At 36.3% G+C, this 16,590-nt stretch overlaps 1 protein-coding gene across 1 annotated transcript in view; it reads left to right on the forward strand.

Moving 5' to 3' along the window:
* LOC112733092 (callose synthase 5) overlaps positions 1–16,057 on the forward strand; it is a 30,978-nt gene extending 14,921 nt beyond the window's left edge. The window contains exons 27-42 of the mRNA XM_072210856.1: positions 10,317–10,430; positions 10,518–10,669; positions 11,059–11,168; positions 11,340–11,465; positions 11,538–11,606; positions 11,721–11,910; positions 12,029–12,140; positions 12,230–12,349; positions 12,432–12,547; positions 12,624–12,707; positions 13,232–13,344; positions 13,458–13,687; positions 13,900–14,697; positions 14,986–15,036; positions 15,190–15,375; positions 15,559–16,057. Of these exons, the coding sequence (XP_072066957.1) occupies positions 10,317–10,430; positions 10,518–10,669; positions 11,059–11,168; positions 11,340–11,465; positions 11,538–11,606; positions 11,721–11,910; positions 12,029–12,140; positions 12,230–12,349; positions 12,432–12,547; positions 12,624–12,707; positions 13,232–13,344; positions 13,458–13,687; positions 13,900–14,697; positions 14,986–15,036; positions 15,190–15,375; positions 15,559–15,789 (2,802 nt within the window). The 3' untranslated portion in view covers positions 15,790–16,057. The remainder of the gene's footprint in view (positions 1–10,316; positions 10,431–10,517; positions 10,670–11,058; positions 11,169–11,339; positions 11,466–11,537; positions 11,607–11,720; positions 11,911–12,028; positions 12,141–12,229; positions 12,350–12,431; positions 12,548–12,623; positions 12,708–13,231; positions 13,345–13,457; positions 13,688–13,899; positions 14,698–14,985; positions 15,037–15,189; positions 15,376–15,558) is intronic.
* Positions 16,058–16,590: the final 533 nt, after the last annotated feature.

Genomic DNA, 16,590 nt, shown 5'->3' on the forward strand with positions numbered 1-16,590 from the left:
ACATAAGGAGACTAAATTCATCGACAAAAATAAATGCAAAAATCAAACCACCAAATAAAAATGCCACTTTGTACAACTCTAACATTCAAATCTTTTATACTACAAATTATTTTAAACAAAACACCTTTTAAATTTAACTTTAGTTTACACATATTTAATTTAATTCTACAAAATATAATAATTTTTAATATTTATTATATACTATCATTGATGCGCGGGTCTCATTCTAGTTATAGTAAAAGAGTATTTTACTGTTATCACACTCTATTATAATTATGATTGAATATAGTGGATATTTTTTGGAGTTTTTTCGATAATTTTGGAGTTTTTACGTTAAATTGAGGGTGTTATTCTGTTGCTGACATAGTATACATATTTCAGTGTTCATTGTACGGATACTGTTTACGGTATAGTATTGGAAGAGTTTCAGGTATACCGGAAATACAGGTGTTCCAGTTGTTTTAACCGTAGATTTCAATTAATATATATTATATATATTTTTTATAATTTAGATCAACGGTTAAAATAACTGAAACACCGGTATTTTCGGTATACCTGAAATTTTTCTTATAGTATTATTTACCTATATAATTATCATTCACCTGTACGAAATGACAACGTTTACAGTTTTACTTGTTGTATTTACTGGTGGTATTCTACATCAGTTTTGGTGCGCTTCCACTCACGCTCATAGGGTTTAGTATGCTAGGAGTGTACCTGATTCTAATTATCTCTAACAAGTGATATCAGAGCCATTTAGTTTCAGGGTAAACATCAATCTAAATATGCTCTGTAATTACAGTATTGCCTGATCTTTCACATCAGAAAAGAGTTGTTCTTTGTTATTAGAAAAATATTCTTGATTTCAAATCCAAGATGTCGGTACCAAAATTTGCAATGAAGAAACTTGACGGTTCAAATGATTTAGCTTGTGGAAGTTGAAGGTGGAGTCTCTACTAGACCATTATGGTATAGTAGATGCACTGCAAGCTGATGTAAATTGCCAGCGACATTTTCTTAAAAAGAAAAGAAAGAGGCAATGGCCAAAGCACGGAGCACTATATGACTAAGTCTTGTAGACAATGCCTTGAGAGAGGATATGAAAGAAATAACTGTTGATTCTTTATGAAGACTGCAGAGAATAAATAGTCTATAAAGACCTTACCCAATAAGTTATATCAATAGGATCGATTGTACACCTTCAACTATGCATTGTACACCTTCAAGTATGCAGGAAACAAGGCAAACTCAGAACATATAGATGACTTCAATAGAATGATATCCAATGTTGGAGAATCTAGACTAATAGGAGAAGATGTTGATCAAGCCATAATCTTGTTGACGTCACTACCTTTCTCATACGATAATTTTTATGATACCGTGTTATATGGTAGATATGAAATTACAGTACAAAATCAAAGATGTACCGATGACAAAAGAATATTAGAAATTAGTGTCTGGATCCACTATTGAATCACCAGCAGATGAATTGTGCGTGACAAAAGGACGTAATAAAGAAAGAAGATCTACAAGCTTGAGTAAGAAAAGATCAAAGTCCAAGAAGCACAACTCTGTTAAGTGCTTTCATTGCTAACAATTGGGACACATTAGAAGAAATTGCCCACAAAGGATGGAGAAATGAAAAAGTTCTGCATGATACTAGTTCTACTCGAATTGTATTTACTGATAACTGCAGAGATGAGTGGATCATGGATTTTGGCGCCATATGACACCTAAGAAAGATCTTTTCACTTCCTACAAAAATAGAGAAGGAAAGGTTAGGTTGAGAGATAACAAACTATCCCAGTTATAGGTGAAGGAAAGGTATGAATCACATTAGATGATTGTACTAGTATATTGATTAATTCATGGCACGTACCAGAACTAGTAAAAATCTGACTTCCTTGAGTGCCCTTGTCAATAAGGATTACAAATTCATTGGTGAAGGCAATTTCTTGAAAGTATTAAAAGGCTCAATGGTGGTAATGAAAGGAAAGCTTCATGGTAGGATCTATCTATTGCAGAAGACCATAGGTAGCGAAAATGCTGTTGTTTTATCCTCGAAGAAAGGTGATAACGATGCTACACGACTATGGCATATGAGACTTGGTCACATGAGTGATAAAAGAATATCCATACTTACTAGTAAAGGCATGCTGAAATGCCTGAAGAGTTGTAAACTTGGTTTCTGTGAAAACTGTGTCTTTGAAAATCAAAACGAGTCAAGTTCAACTCCTATAAACATAATAGCAAGGGGATATTGGAATATGTCCACTCAGACGTTTGGGCCCCTCCCCTTGTCAACTCGCTAGGTGAAGCTCGTTATTTCCTCGCATTGATCGATGATTATACCAGAAAGGTCTAGATTTATTTTTTGAAGAAAAAAGATGAAGTGTTCGGCAAATTCAAGCAATGGAAGGCCATGGTCGAGAAACAAATCAGGCATTTAGTCAAGAGACTAAGAACCGGCAATGGCGAAGAGTTTTTCCATCAAGAATTTGCAAAGCTCTATAGAAATACTAATATAGTGAGGCACCAAATTGTACCTCCACGGGAGTCACTCCCGCTAAGCCGAGGCTTGAGGTTGGTGAAGCATTATGATTTCTTTGTTTTATATTTTAATATTTTATATTATAAATAGTTTAAATATAATAGTTTGAAATATTAGAGGTGCTTCTAATAAGTTAATCCGGGTGAATTGTATAGAGCTGGTTAGGAAATTTAAACTTGTAATTTTTATTGTGGTTGAAATTCACTGTCATTTTCAACACTTGAAACTGTTGTGGGAAAGACTTGGTTATCACTCTATTGGTATAGTGGAGGCGTCAGGACATAAGGGAGGTATCTGGTTCCTTTTTGCAATGCAGAGTGCTCACTGCAAATGTGTTGATGTTTTCGATCAGTGTGTTACAGTTGAGGTTTAGGTAAATAATGTGATTTGGAGGTGTAGTGATATCTATAATAGTCCTCAGTTTAATACTAGAGTTCTGTTATGGGATTATCTTGTTACTTAGTCTTTGTCTTTCTGCGGGTCATGGATTGTTCTTGGTGATTTTAATGAAGTACTATTCTCTCACGAATCTAAGGGTTGCCTCTTCTCGAGTCGCTATGTAGATCAGCTTGCTGCCTCTCTAGGGGATAGTAATCTATTTGACTTGAAGACTATTGGAAGACGATTTTCTTGGTACAAAAGGGTTAAAAATGGTGTTGAGGTGGTTAAAAAACTTGACCGGGTCTGTATCAACAGTGGATGGTTATCTCTCTTCCTAGAGGCTTACGCAGAAATTTTAAATAGGCTTCAATCTGATCATTGTCCTATCCTAATACGTTGTACAGGTCGTCTCCAACTGAAAAAGAATAGATCTTTTTGGCTTATTGCAGCTTGGTCAACTCATCCGGAGTATAGAGATATTGTGAACCAGTCATGGCAGGCTGGCTGCAGAGAGATGCATGGCAAGCTTTTAAAAGTGTAGAAGAATTCTTTGGAGTTTAATTCTAAAGTGTTCGGCAACATTTTCGTTAGGAAATGCAAATTGGAGAGACAGATTAATTTCCTTCAGAAGCGACTAGAAGTAATGAAAGATTTGTCTATGCGGCAAAAAGAACAACAACTGATTGAGGAATTTAATAACACGCTTGTGCAGGAGAAACTTCTATGGTTTCAGAAATCCAAAGAGCAGTGGGTAAAATTCGAAGATAGAAATACCAAGTTCTTTCATGTCCAGACTCTTGTGCGGAGAAAGCATAATAAGATTCATGATCTCTTTCTTTAAGCTGGGGTGTGGGAAACGGATCCGGAGGTCCTCAGAAGGGAAGCTGAATCCTTTTATAAATGCCTATTCTGCTAGTCAGAGGATGTAGATTTAGTTTGTCTTGGTGAAGTGCCGCTACCTTCCTTGAATGATGAAGCTTGTTGTAGCCTCACAGTTCCAGTTACTCTGGAAGAAGTTAAGTCGGCTTTTTCCAGTATGCATTCTTTTAAGGCGTCGGGCCCTGATGGGTTTCAGGCTTTCTTCTTTAAAGAATACTGGGAGATTGTTAGTTTTGATGTTTGGACTATGGTTCGTCATGCGTTCTCTGGTTTGGATATGAATCCAAGGATGATGGAAACTCTTGTGGTTCTTATTCCGAAGGTAGAAAACCTGGTTTTCATGAAGGATTTTTGACCTATTAGTCTCTGTAATGTGGTTTACAAAGTTATAACGAAGGTCCTGGTCAATAGACTTCGTCCCCATCTCAAAAGATATTGTTGGGCGCTTTCAAGGAGGGTTTATCCCGGGGAGAGAAACCACAGACAACATCATTGTAGCACAAGATGTTCTCCATTTCATGAAAAAGACAAAGTCAAAGAAAGGCACCTTGGCTTTTAAGATTGATCTAGAGAAAGCATACGATAGACTTGGATTTGGGGTTTTTGAAACAAACCGTTGTGAGTTTTGGCTCTCTTCCTCCGACAGTCAATCTGATTATGCGTTGTGTCATTGCTTCCTCACTGTCTATCCTCTGGAATGGGGATAGATTAAATAGCTTCTCTCTGAGCAGGGGTCTTAGGTAAGAAGATCCTATATCACCATATCTGTTTGTATTGTGTATGGAGAGATTGTCCTGTTCTATTAATCAACAAGTTGATAGGGGCTTGTGGAAGCCGGTTGCAATTTCTAGAGGGGGTCCAAGAATTTCTCATTTGATGTTTGTCGATGGTTTGCTTCTTTTCTGTAAAGCCGAAAAATAGCAAGTTCAAACTGTGATGGTAGCTTTGGAAAATTTCTGCAGAGTCTCTAGGATAAAGGTTAATGTAGAGAAATCTAAAGCACTATGCTCCAGGAATGTTTCAGCGACAAGAAAAGAGATTTTTACTGGAATGTCCTCCATCAGATTCGTCCAGAACTTGGGTAAGTATTTAGGGGTGAACCTTAATCACTCTTGGGTGACATGCGCAACTTTCAACGATATTCTGGACAAGATTTGGGGAAGGCTAGCTAGCTGAAAAGGGAGATTGCTTAATAAGGTGGGCATACTCTGTTTGCTCAATTCGGTGGTGACTGCGATTCCTACTTACCGCATACAAGTATCTCTCTTCCCTAAAGGGGTAACTAATAAGATAAAATTCATGATGCAAAACTTTCTATGGAAGGGTCAAGCTGATGGTAGAGGCTTGAATCTAACTGGAAGGTGTTGGTCACCTACCCCTAAGAAGTTTAGGGGCCTGGTAATTAGAGATCCTTTTTATTCTAATATTGCTCTTTTTGGAAAGCTAGTTGGCAACTTTTTTACCATTCTGACAAGCTCTGGGTTGAACTGTTAAACGGAGAAATACCATTATTCTAAGGATGATTGTTTTAGTCGGTCTCGAGAAAGGGGATCTTATGTTTGGAAGAGTATATGTCGAGCTTGGGATATCCTAAAAGAAGGTTTTATTTGGTGCATTGGAGATTTGGAACAGAACTTTTGGTTTTCTAAATGGAGAAGAGAGGGACAGCTGTGTCATGAGATTGATTATATTCACATTTCTGATTCGGATCTCAGGATGTTGGACCTTTGGTCATCTGGATAGTGGAACCTTAAGAATATCTATTCTCCTCTAAATCAGTCTCTGGAAGCAACATTAACTCTTACAATCTGGATGTTCAAGCTGGTTCAGAGGTCGGTTGGTGTTGGACTGGTGTGGCTTCATGATACTTGTAGTGGTTATTTGTGACTTAGTAAGAAGATGTTTAGTTGGGAGGATAGGGGTAATTGGCTTTGGCTTTGGCGTTAACATGTTCCGGAAAAACACAAATTTTTGGCCTGGCTATGTTTTTGGGAGGCTCTTCCTACTGTTGCATTTCGTTTTAGGAGGGACATTTCACACACGGATAGTTGTCCACGATGTTTCTTAGGTCAGGAATCGATTTTACATTGCATTCGAGATTGTTTAAAAGCCTAGCTAGTTTGGCAAGCTTTGGGAATCTCCGGTCAACCAGTGGATTTGATGAGTTGGTTTATACATAATAGCAAACAGCGTCCCTTTAGATTCTTTTCTGGTCTCTGGTGGATTTGGCATTCGAGGAATAATGAGATTTTTCATCCTCACGAGTATTAGACCACAAACAAGGTGACTGGTATGGCTTTGTCCTTGGAAAAGGAGTTCCGAAATATTTTTGAGTTGCAACGACTGTCTATCTCCTCCACTATTAGTGGCTCTTGGATTCTCCCCTCAGTGGGTACCTTTAAGAGTAATTGTGATGCTAGCTATCCTGGCAATGGTGCTCGGGTTAGTTTTGCTTGTGTTAGCAGAGATTGGAAGGGAAGGTGGCAACGAGGCTGTTTGGGAACAATTGAGAGTCGTAGCATTTTGCAAGGAGTGTTGTTTGTTATTTGGAGAGGCTTTCTTTTAGCATGAGACTCGGGATAAAGAGACATTATATGTGAGACAGACTATATGGAGGCCTTTACTATTGTCAATAATTTACAGGATTGCTTTGGTTTTATTGATCATTTGGTGTTAAAAACCCGAGATATCATGTCTTGAAAATGGCGTGTTAATCTCTGGTTGATCTTAAGAGATGCAAATACAGTAGCAGACATCATGGCAAAGACTGCAATGAGGACCCTTTCTCTTCAAGTGAAGCTTCCATTGCCTTGAAAGGAGTTTGAGAATAGTATTCAGCAGGATTGTCTTTCTTAAGCAGTTTCTTGTTTATTTTTCTTTTCTTTCTTTGTTGTTGTTTGTTTTCTTTTAAGTCACAAGAGAAAAAAACACTACAGCAAAATGGAGTTGCAAAATAGATGAACATAACACTTCTGGAGCGTGCATGATGTATGCGACTCAATGCTGGTCTTCCCAAATCATTTTGGGCTAAGCAGTCAATACAGCTGCGTACCTGGTAAATCGATCTCTGTCGATTTGAAGATATTTAGTTTCCCTGCATATGCTTGTGTGAGTGATGGTAAACTTGAGGTAATGGCAAAAAGATGCATATTTCTAGGTTATACACGAGAGGTGAAAGACTACAATCTGTGGTGTACAAAAAAAGCATGTTCTCATAAGGTTATTGTCAGCAGAAATATCATTTTGACGAGGATGCAATGATAAATTAGAAGCATGAGTTTAAAGTAGATCAGGCAGACACAAATGATGGTGTCTAGAAGCTGGTAGAGTTAGAGTTTGACAATAGAAAGATAAAGCAAGAAAAGAAAATCAGCATAGTACCTCAGGTACTACTCAACCTGAAGTAGAACAACAAGATGAATCCAGTGATAGAGATAATGATCGAGAAATCAAAGAAGAAGAACCATACAGTATTGCAACCAGCAAAGAGAAAAGACAATCCATATGTTTCTTGTGCATATGATCCAGCGGAGGCAGATCCTATAGCCTTTGCATTGGATATGACAAATGATGTGGCAGGAGATGAATCTTCTTACCATCATGAAGTAATTAATAACAACGAGTCAAAGCAGTAGCTAGATACAATGAATGAGGAGATTGAATCTCTTCACAAAAATCAAACATGGAAACTGGTGAAACTTCCAAAGGGGAACATAGTGATTGGATGCAAATAGGTCTTCAAAAGAAAGAAAAAAATTCTTGGCATTGAATCTCCTAGGTTCAAGGCAAGAGTAGTAGCAAAAGGCTATACTCAGAAGGAGGGTATCGATTTCAATTAGATATTCTCTCATATTGTGAAGCATAGCTCTATCCAAGTCTTGTTAGCTACTATACAAATATGCTTGACTTAGAGTTTGAACAGTTTGATGTAAAAACACCTTTCTTACATGGTGAGTGAGAAGAAACAATCCACATGAGTCAACCAGAAGGATTAATAGATCCTGCGAAGAAAGATTATGTTTGCTTGTTGAAAAGTCACTATATGACTTGAAGCAATTCCCTAGGCAATGGAATAAAAGTTTGAAGCTTTTATGATTATTGTTGGTTATAACATAAACTAATATGATAATTGCATCTACTCTAAGGATCTTCTAGATGGTTCGTGAATTTATCTGTTATTATATGTTGATGATATACTAATTGCAATGATAAAGCTAAAATTAGTATGTTAAAAACTCAATTGGAAAAGGAATTTGAGATGAAGGACTTGGGTGCAGTAAAAGAAATTCTGGGAATGGAAATTCATAGGGAGAGGTATTGTAGTACATTGTATTTAACACAATAGGGTTACATTATAAAAGTACTACAACGCTTCAATATGAATCAAGTTAAACCAGTTAGAATTCCATTAGCTGCTCATTTTAAGTTATTCTCAAAAGAATGCCCGAAAAGTGAGGATGAGTTAGAGCTTATGTCTCGTAAACCATATTCTAGTGTTGTTGGTAGTCATGTATGTCATGGTATGCACTCGACCACATATTTCGTAGGCAGTAAGTGTAGTCAGCAGATTTATAAACAATTCTGTAAAGGTACACTGAAAAACTGTGAAATGAACTGAGGTATTTGTAAGATTCTACAGATGTATGTTTAGTGTTTAATGGTCAGAAAAATTGTGAAGTTGTCGGCTATGTTGATTTTGATTATGCAAGTGATCTAGATAAAAGGATATCAATAACAGGTTATATCTTTACAATTTTTGGATATACTATTAGTTGAAAGATGATGTTGCAATCTATGTTGCATTCGACAACTGAAGCTAAGTATATGGCTAGTGGAGGAACTAAAAATTTTATATGAGGGGCCAAATTAAAAATAAAATAAATTAAAATATAATATAATATAAGTTAACAAATTATAATTTATAATATGTATGTCAAGTCAATAATTATATTATAAAGTAGTTACATTCAGCAACATACCTGAAAACTTTAGTATTTATAAATTTTTTGGTAATGCTTCATACAACTAAAATAATCCGTTATCATATTTGAAGTGAATTTTAAAATAGTATTTTTTTTAATATATAAAATGATGTAATTTGTTTAAAATTTATATTTCATTTTTGTTTAAAATACCTTATTTTAATATTTTTCATATCTACAGAAGCACATTTAGTTGTTGCTGTAGTATGAAGAAAAAAATTTAATTTTTTTATGAAAAATGCATAAGAAAACAATGGCCCCCATAGATCCGCCACTCTATATGGCATTGTTGTCAAAGAAAGTATTTGGACGTGTGGTCTTTTGAATAGTTTTGAATTGAGTCAAGAGGTTATTGTACATTGTGATAGTCAAAGTATTACTCACTTGACTAAGAATCCAATCTATCATAAAACCACTGAGCACATTGTTGTCGGACTTTATTTTATCCAAAAAAAGTATTAATATTGGAGTTGTTATTTAGAAGATAGCTATAACTGAGAATCCTCAAACATGATGACCAAATCACTACCAATTAGCAAATTTAAAAATTGTTTAAACTTGGTCAATGTTCGGAGAAGATGAAGACTATTGCAAAATGCAAGCCAAAGTGGAGATCGTTAAAACCGTGTGTGTGGCTTGTCTTTTTGCAATAAAAGTCAACATTATTGGCTAGTAAAATAAAAGGAAAAAACGGTGCAAATAGCCACTGAATTGAAGAAGAAAAAGTTGGCACTACAGCTGTTTTCAATTTTTTTTCTATCAATAGAACCCTTCATATATAAAGCATTGTTCCTCCTCCAAAATAGAAGCAATTTATAGTTTCTGCGAAATAAATTCTCAGTAAGATCATGGTGAGTTAAAGAAAACAAACTACATGAGTCAGAAGGATTTATAGATTCAGAGAAGAACGATCATGTTTATTTGTTGAAAAAGTTATTATATGACTTAAAGTAATTTCCTAAGCAATGGAACAAGAATTTTGATGCTTTTATGATTATTGTTGGTTATAACAGAAAATCAATATGATAATTGTATCTACTCTAAAGAATTTTTAGATGGTTCGCAAATTTATCTGCTATTGTATGTTGATGATATGCTAATTGCAATGATAAAGTTGAAATTAGAGTGTTATGAGGAGTAAATACTGGATTTTAGGTAGATTTTTTAGTATCCATTAGTTACTACAAATTGTAATAAAAGAGTATTCTACTATGATCATACTATTTTATAGTTAGGATTGAATATAGTGAATATTTTTCGGAGTTTGGCCCATAGGTTTTCTCCGATAATTTTAAAGTTTTTGCACGTTAAATTGAGAATGTTATTCGATTGGTGACATAGTATGTATTTGCTTATTGTATTTTCTGATGATAGTCTAAATCAATTTTGGTGCGCTCATGCTCATGCTAATAATGTTTAATAAGCTAGGCGGGTGTGTGACTCTAATTATCCCTAACAAACAATACCTATGACTCTTCCAATAAAAATAACAATCTCTTTTAATTGTGTTGCTCATAAGTGAGTTGGCAGAACTTAATCAAAGTAGCAAGGATACTGGACGACAAGTTTTTGCTGGTACTGAGGTAAAACCTGCTATAGTGTACCCTCCTGTGGTTACAGCACAATGGGAGGAACAGGTACTTAGTAATGAAATCACCATCGAATTCTTTTTTTTTTTCTTGATTATATATATCATTAAGCAATGATCATTACGGTTGTTTCAGATAAGACGTCTTTATCTAGTATTGACTGTGAGGGAATCTGCCAATGAGGTTCCAACAAATGGTGAAGTACGGAGAAGGATTGCATTCTTTTCCAATTCATTGTTCATGGAGATGCCACGTGCTCCACCTGTTCGTGAAATGCTCTCATTCAGGTCTGGTGCAGTTTCCTTAATATTTGGCCACAGAGATATATGTCCATCTTATCTTAGTAGGGATTAGAAATTGCACCCGCTGATCACCAATAAAAAAGGGGATTAGAAATTGCAGGAAAATGATGCTCTTATTATGCACACAAAACTACGCAAATTGAATGTCAACATCCTCACATCTAAGCCATGTCTATCCATGTCATATGATGTTTTCCTTTAACTGTGATGACTTCAAATATTGAAGGATTATCAGATATCTCAAATATCGGGCATAAAATCATTTAAGTTATGTGATATTCTATTTTTCAAGGAGCTGCTATTGATGCATAAAATTCAAATGTGAGCACTCTAAGGCTGTCTTGTGCTTATGGAGCTCTTTTTCTTCTTTCCAGTGTCCTAACGCCATACTATAGTGAAGAGACTGTATTTTCTAAGAATGACCTTGAGATTGAGAATGAAGATGGCGTGTCAATCATATATTACCTGCAAAAGATCTTCCCTGGTTTGTGATAATTCACAATATAGCTTTGTTTGTATTCATTCCATTTTCCTTTTTTAGGGTACATACTGTATTTTAATATAAGTGAGGTGGATAACCTTCAGTTCTCACTTTAAAAACAAACCCCACTATAGAGGGTCTTTATCCATTTTGATAATTTAGTAATTTTGCCAGATGAGTGGAATAACTTCATGGAGCGACTTGAGTGTAAGAAAGATAGTGAGGTATGGGAGAAAGATGAGAATGTATTGCAGTTACGTCACTGGGCGTCGTTGAGAGGACAAACTCTTAGTAGGACAGGTACATGATGATGACTCCCCTTCCCCGCCTCTCATGCTGGATTTCATCCACTAATATTTTTCACTTATATAGTTAGGGGAATGATGTACTACCGGCGGGCTATAAAGCTCCAGGCATTTCTTGATATGGCTAACGAACAAGGTGATATTAAGCCTTTTTTTCAAAATTTCCTCACTTATGTGTAATCCGCTAGAAAGAAAATGTAGTAGTTATCTCCCCAAGATGATTTCATGATTTTTTCTGTCACGTGGGCAGAAATACTCGATGGCTATAAAGCTATTGCAGTTCCATCTGAGCAAGATAAAAAGAGTCATAAATCTCTATATGGCAATTTAGAGGCCATGGCTGACATGAAATTCACATACGTTGCTACCTGTCAAAACTATGGGAATCAGAAGCGCAGTGGAGACCGTCGTGCAACAGATATCCTGAATTTGATGGTTAAGTATGTTCTCCTATCAATAAATTAACTTGTGTTTCCTAAATCCAGTGTACATTTAGCTTTAATTTCCCAAATCCACTTGGCTTAATAACCTAATGTGTGCTTGCTTCTTCATTTGTAGCAATCCATCGCTTCGTGTAGCATATATTGACGAAGTTGAAGAAAGAGAGGGTGATAAAGTACAGAAAGTTTATTATTCTGTACTGATCAAAACTGTAGACAATCTTGACCAAGTAAGAGCATCTTGATACAAAAAAAAAAAAAGTATTGTTAATTACTGGTGGTTACTTTAGAATTGATTATTTCTGTATCTTCTCCGAAGGAAATATTTCGTATTAAACTTCCTGGTCCGGCAAAGTTAGGAGAAGGAAAGCCTGAAAACCAAAATCATGCAGTTATTTTTACCAGGGGAGAAGCTCTTCAGACTATTGACATGAACCAGGTAAAACATTATACATTTTTTTGAAACTCGTTTACGGTTATTTGGGGCATTTTAAACCAGGGCATTTGAAAATCTACTCTAGGATAACTACTTAGAAGAAGCTCTGAAGATGCGTAACCTTCTGGAAGAATTTCATGAGGATCATGGAGTGCACCCACCTAGCATTTTAGGTGTACGTGAACATATCTTTACTGGCAGGTGATGAATGTTCTACTTTGAGCTAATACATTGCCATCTTCAGATCCATCTTACTTAATTTCATGACCTGTTACAGTGTCTCCTCCTTGGCCTGGTTTATGTCAAATCAAGAAACTAGCTTTGTCACTATTGGTCAGAGAGTTCTTGCAAGACCCCTGAAGTAAGTTTTTATTTCTCCCCCCCCCCAAGTGATTACATTATGTTTATGACAGGGCAAATTGGTGACTTGTAATCCATGTCACGTACTCCATCATAGTAGGAGCATGCTTAGTTGTTGTAGTAGCAGTTATTAACTTCTTTTACTGTTTGAAGTGCTTGTTTTTCCCAGTGTGATAAATAAGCACCTTCTCACAAGCACATGGCTATTACCGCTTCACAAATTAAGGCAACAGTTTAAATGAAATCTACTCTAAATTTAAAGCATTTAAAAACTAATTTATCGAGTTAACTTATTCAAAGTATAGTTATTTTATCTTACTGATGAACTTTGTGCTTCCTCCCTATGTCTTGTTTGATTTCTTGTTTAAATGACATCTCCTGTGCTATTTGAACATTTGGAGACAATAATCATCAATATCTTCTACATTGTTGCATGCAAAGAAGGAATTTGGGGGGTGGAAAAAAGGAATACATGTAATACAGAATAGACATCATCCAGCTTATGATTTAGTTTTCCTATTGTAGGGTTCGGTTCCACTATGGTCATCCTGATGTTTTTGATAGAATTTTCCATTTCACCCGTGGAGGTTTCAGCAAGGCTTCTCGTGGCATCAATTTAAGTGAGGACATATTTGCTGGTAATGCTTTTGTAACATCTTTGTTTCTTTCTTCTTATTTTTTTTTATCATTTAGCTGGTATGTATTTGATATTTCTTTATTGGCCTTGTATCGTATGGCTTTGTCTATGTAGGATTCAACTCAACCCTAAGACGTGGAAACGTTACTCATCATGAATATATCCAAGTTGGAAAGGGTAGAGATGTTGGCCTCAATCAAATTTCTCTTTTTGAAGCTAAAGTGGCCTGTGGTAATGGAGAGCAGACACTAAGCAGGGATATATACCGGCTGGGGCATCGATTTGATTTTTTCCGAATGCTATCATTCTATTTTACAACTGTCGGATTTTATGTCAGCTCTATGGTAATGCTTAATGCTTTGCTTTAGGATTAATCAGAAAATTATCAAACATCTTTCATATAAAATAAGTCCAACTAATTTAAATAGATTATGGAAAATATACTTCTGCTCACTTGCCTATATAATTTTCAGTTTTACACACCCTAAATCTTATCCTTTTTGCTTAATTAGCTAAACCTGCATCTAGCACTAACGTTTTCTTCTGGTAATCACAGGCAGTGTCCCTTACAGTTTATGCTTTCTTATATGGAAAACTCTATCTGTCATTGAGTGGATTTGAAAATGCAATAGTTAAACTGGCAAAGAGAAGGGGCGACGATCCACTAAAGGCAGCAATGGCTTCACAAAGTCTTGTTCAGATAGGCCTTCTAATGACTCTGCCCATGGTCATGGAAATAGGACTAGAAAGAGGGTTCAGAACTGCTATAGGTGACCTCATAATAATGCAGCTGCAGCTAGCACCCGTTTTTTTCACTTTCTCACTAGGATCGAAGATGCACTACTTTGGGCGCACTCTGTTGCATGGAGGGGCAAAGTACAGAGCAACTGGGCGTGGTTTTGTAGTTCGTCATGAGAGGTTCGCAGAGAATTACAGGATGTACTCTAGGAGCCACTTTGTAAAAGGGTTAGAGCTTGCTGTATTGCTTATATGTTATAAGCTTTATGGATCAGCAGCTCCTGATTCAACTGCATATCTTCTTCTCTCAGGGTCAATGTGGTTTTTGGTTTGTTCTTGGTTGTTTAGTCCTTTCCTTTTCAATCCATCAGGATTTGAGTGGCAGAAGATAGTTGAGGACTGGGATGACTGGACAAAATGGATGAATAGTGGAGGTGGTATTGGTGTTCCTGCTACCAAGAGCTGGGAATCATGGTGGAATGAGGAACAAGAGCATTTGCAGTTCACTGGATTATTGGGGAGGACTTCGGAGGTGATTCTTGCCCTGCGTTTCTTTGTCTATCAGTATGGAATTGTGTATCATCTAAATATAGCTAGAGGTGACAAAAGCATCATGGTAATTTTGCTTTCCAATTCAATTTTATTTTACATTTTCATGTCAAACTCTTAGCATCTGGACCTCAGGGCTTAACTGCTTTAACATCTATCTGCATGTTGGACCAAGAAACTCCTTGGTTATAGGTGAATTTAGTCTTTTATCGAATAACACCCTCCCTGTTTACCCAATATAAATAAATAAATAACTCCCTCCCCGGGGAACAAAGCAGAAAATGGAAAAGAAATACTAAACACAAACACAAGGATACATATAAAGGAGATCTTTCTAACGTTCATTTCTCTCCAGGTTTATGGTCTGTCCTGGCTAGTCATAGTAGCTGTTATGATCATTTTGAAGGTTGGTATTTATTGAAATATATGAGAGTTCATTATGAGTTAGTAGAGCATTTTCTATCACTGCTTTAAAAAATTAATATTTTCACTATTAGTGAACAGCTTGATAATTATCTTTAGTAATTAACCAGTGGCTTACTGGCATCTGAAATTGCAGATTGTGTCTATGGGTAGAAAGAAGTTCAGTGCTGATTTTCAGCTGATGTTTCGTCTCCTCAAAGTGCTTTTGTTCATTGGAAGCATTGTTGCTCTAGTCTTGATGTTTAATCTACTTAGTCTCACAGTTCAAGACATTCTTAGGAGCCTCCTAGCTTTTTTACCAACAGGATGGGCACTTATACAGGTGATTTGTTTTTAGTGGTCATTGCCTCTTGCTTTGTCTGCTCATGCTGAAAACATATTTGATTGCCTCAAAGTTATTTCTGTTTATATTAAATCCCAAAACCATCTAAGCTGACTTGATTAATTCATGCAATCAGAGAAGATTCTCTCGTGATTTATGTTGATGTTATCTTTATATGAGCAGATATCTCAAGCATGTAGGCCATTGGTGAAGGCAATTGGAATGTGGGGGTCCGTCAAAGCTTTATCAAGAGGATATGAATACGTGATGGGATTGCTTATCTTTGGACCAGTGGCCATACTAGCTTGGTTCCCGTTTGTTTCAGAATTCCAAACTCGGCTGCTATTCAATCAAGCGTTCAGCCGAGGACTTCAAATCCAGCGTATTCTGGCTGGTGGAAAGAAGCATAAATAATCCCTTGTAACATACACAGGATAATGCCAAACAATACCAAAGACGACGGTACCATATCTCAGGTACCAGAGCAAGGTTTAGGCAATTATAACAGCAGATTTCAATATTGACATTGTACAGTAGAATAATTCCTAATGTAAGCAGTTAGCAGTTAGATTTAAGCTTTTAGGCAGCAGTGTTATTATGTTGTATTGTTGTTGTACCAACAAAGTGCAGTGGCATATATAATTTTTCGATATGATAGAGTCTCAAGTTCAACTCGGCCCAAGTAGTTTCGAATTTTCGATGCATTTTTTCTTCATCTTCCTGAGCTAATAATGCCTGTTTTCTAACCCCACGCAAGTCCTTTTATCATACCAATTAACACGCTTACCCACATATATGATCTATTTCTGTTACATCTCTATTATATAATTAATCTTATACCAATTGTTTCGTTCAATGATACTTCTTTCGACTTATAGCTCGGACACACGCTTTCTCGGCAGGTCTCTTCTAACTCGGAAGGTGTTCCTCGGAATTCGGCCGACCTTGGCGTGGAACCTGCAAAAGAGACTTCAACGCTTAAGTTAATAAATTTCTTAAGAATATAAGGAGTTTAAAAAATAAATTCTGTATATTGATTTTGTGATAGCTCAATCTCAGTGGTATTGACTGACTTCCCTTTGAGGTTGTCGTTGTCAATATAGACCTGAGTGAGCTGAGTTTTGCAACGGTCCGAGAAAATAATGCTCGGGCTTTTTAGGTTAGTTTTCCTTATCTTCGGTTACGTTATTTAATGGTGCGGGAATCTCAGCTTTG

Source organism: Arachis hypogaea, chromosome 13 (genome assembly GCF_003086295.3).
Source record: "Arachis hypogaea cultivar Tifrunner chromosome 13, arahy.Tifrunner.gnm2.J5K5, whole genome shotgun sequence".
NCBI classification, from domain to species: domain Eukaryota; kingdom Viridiplantae; phylum Streptophyta; class Magnoliopsida; order Fabales; family Fabaceae; genus Arachis; species Arachis hypogaea.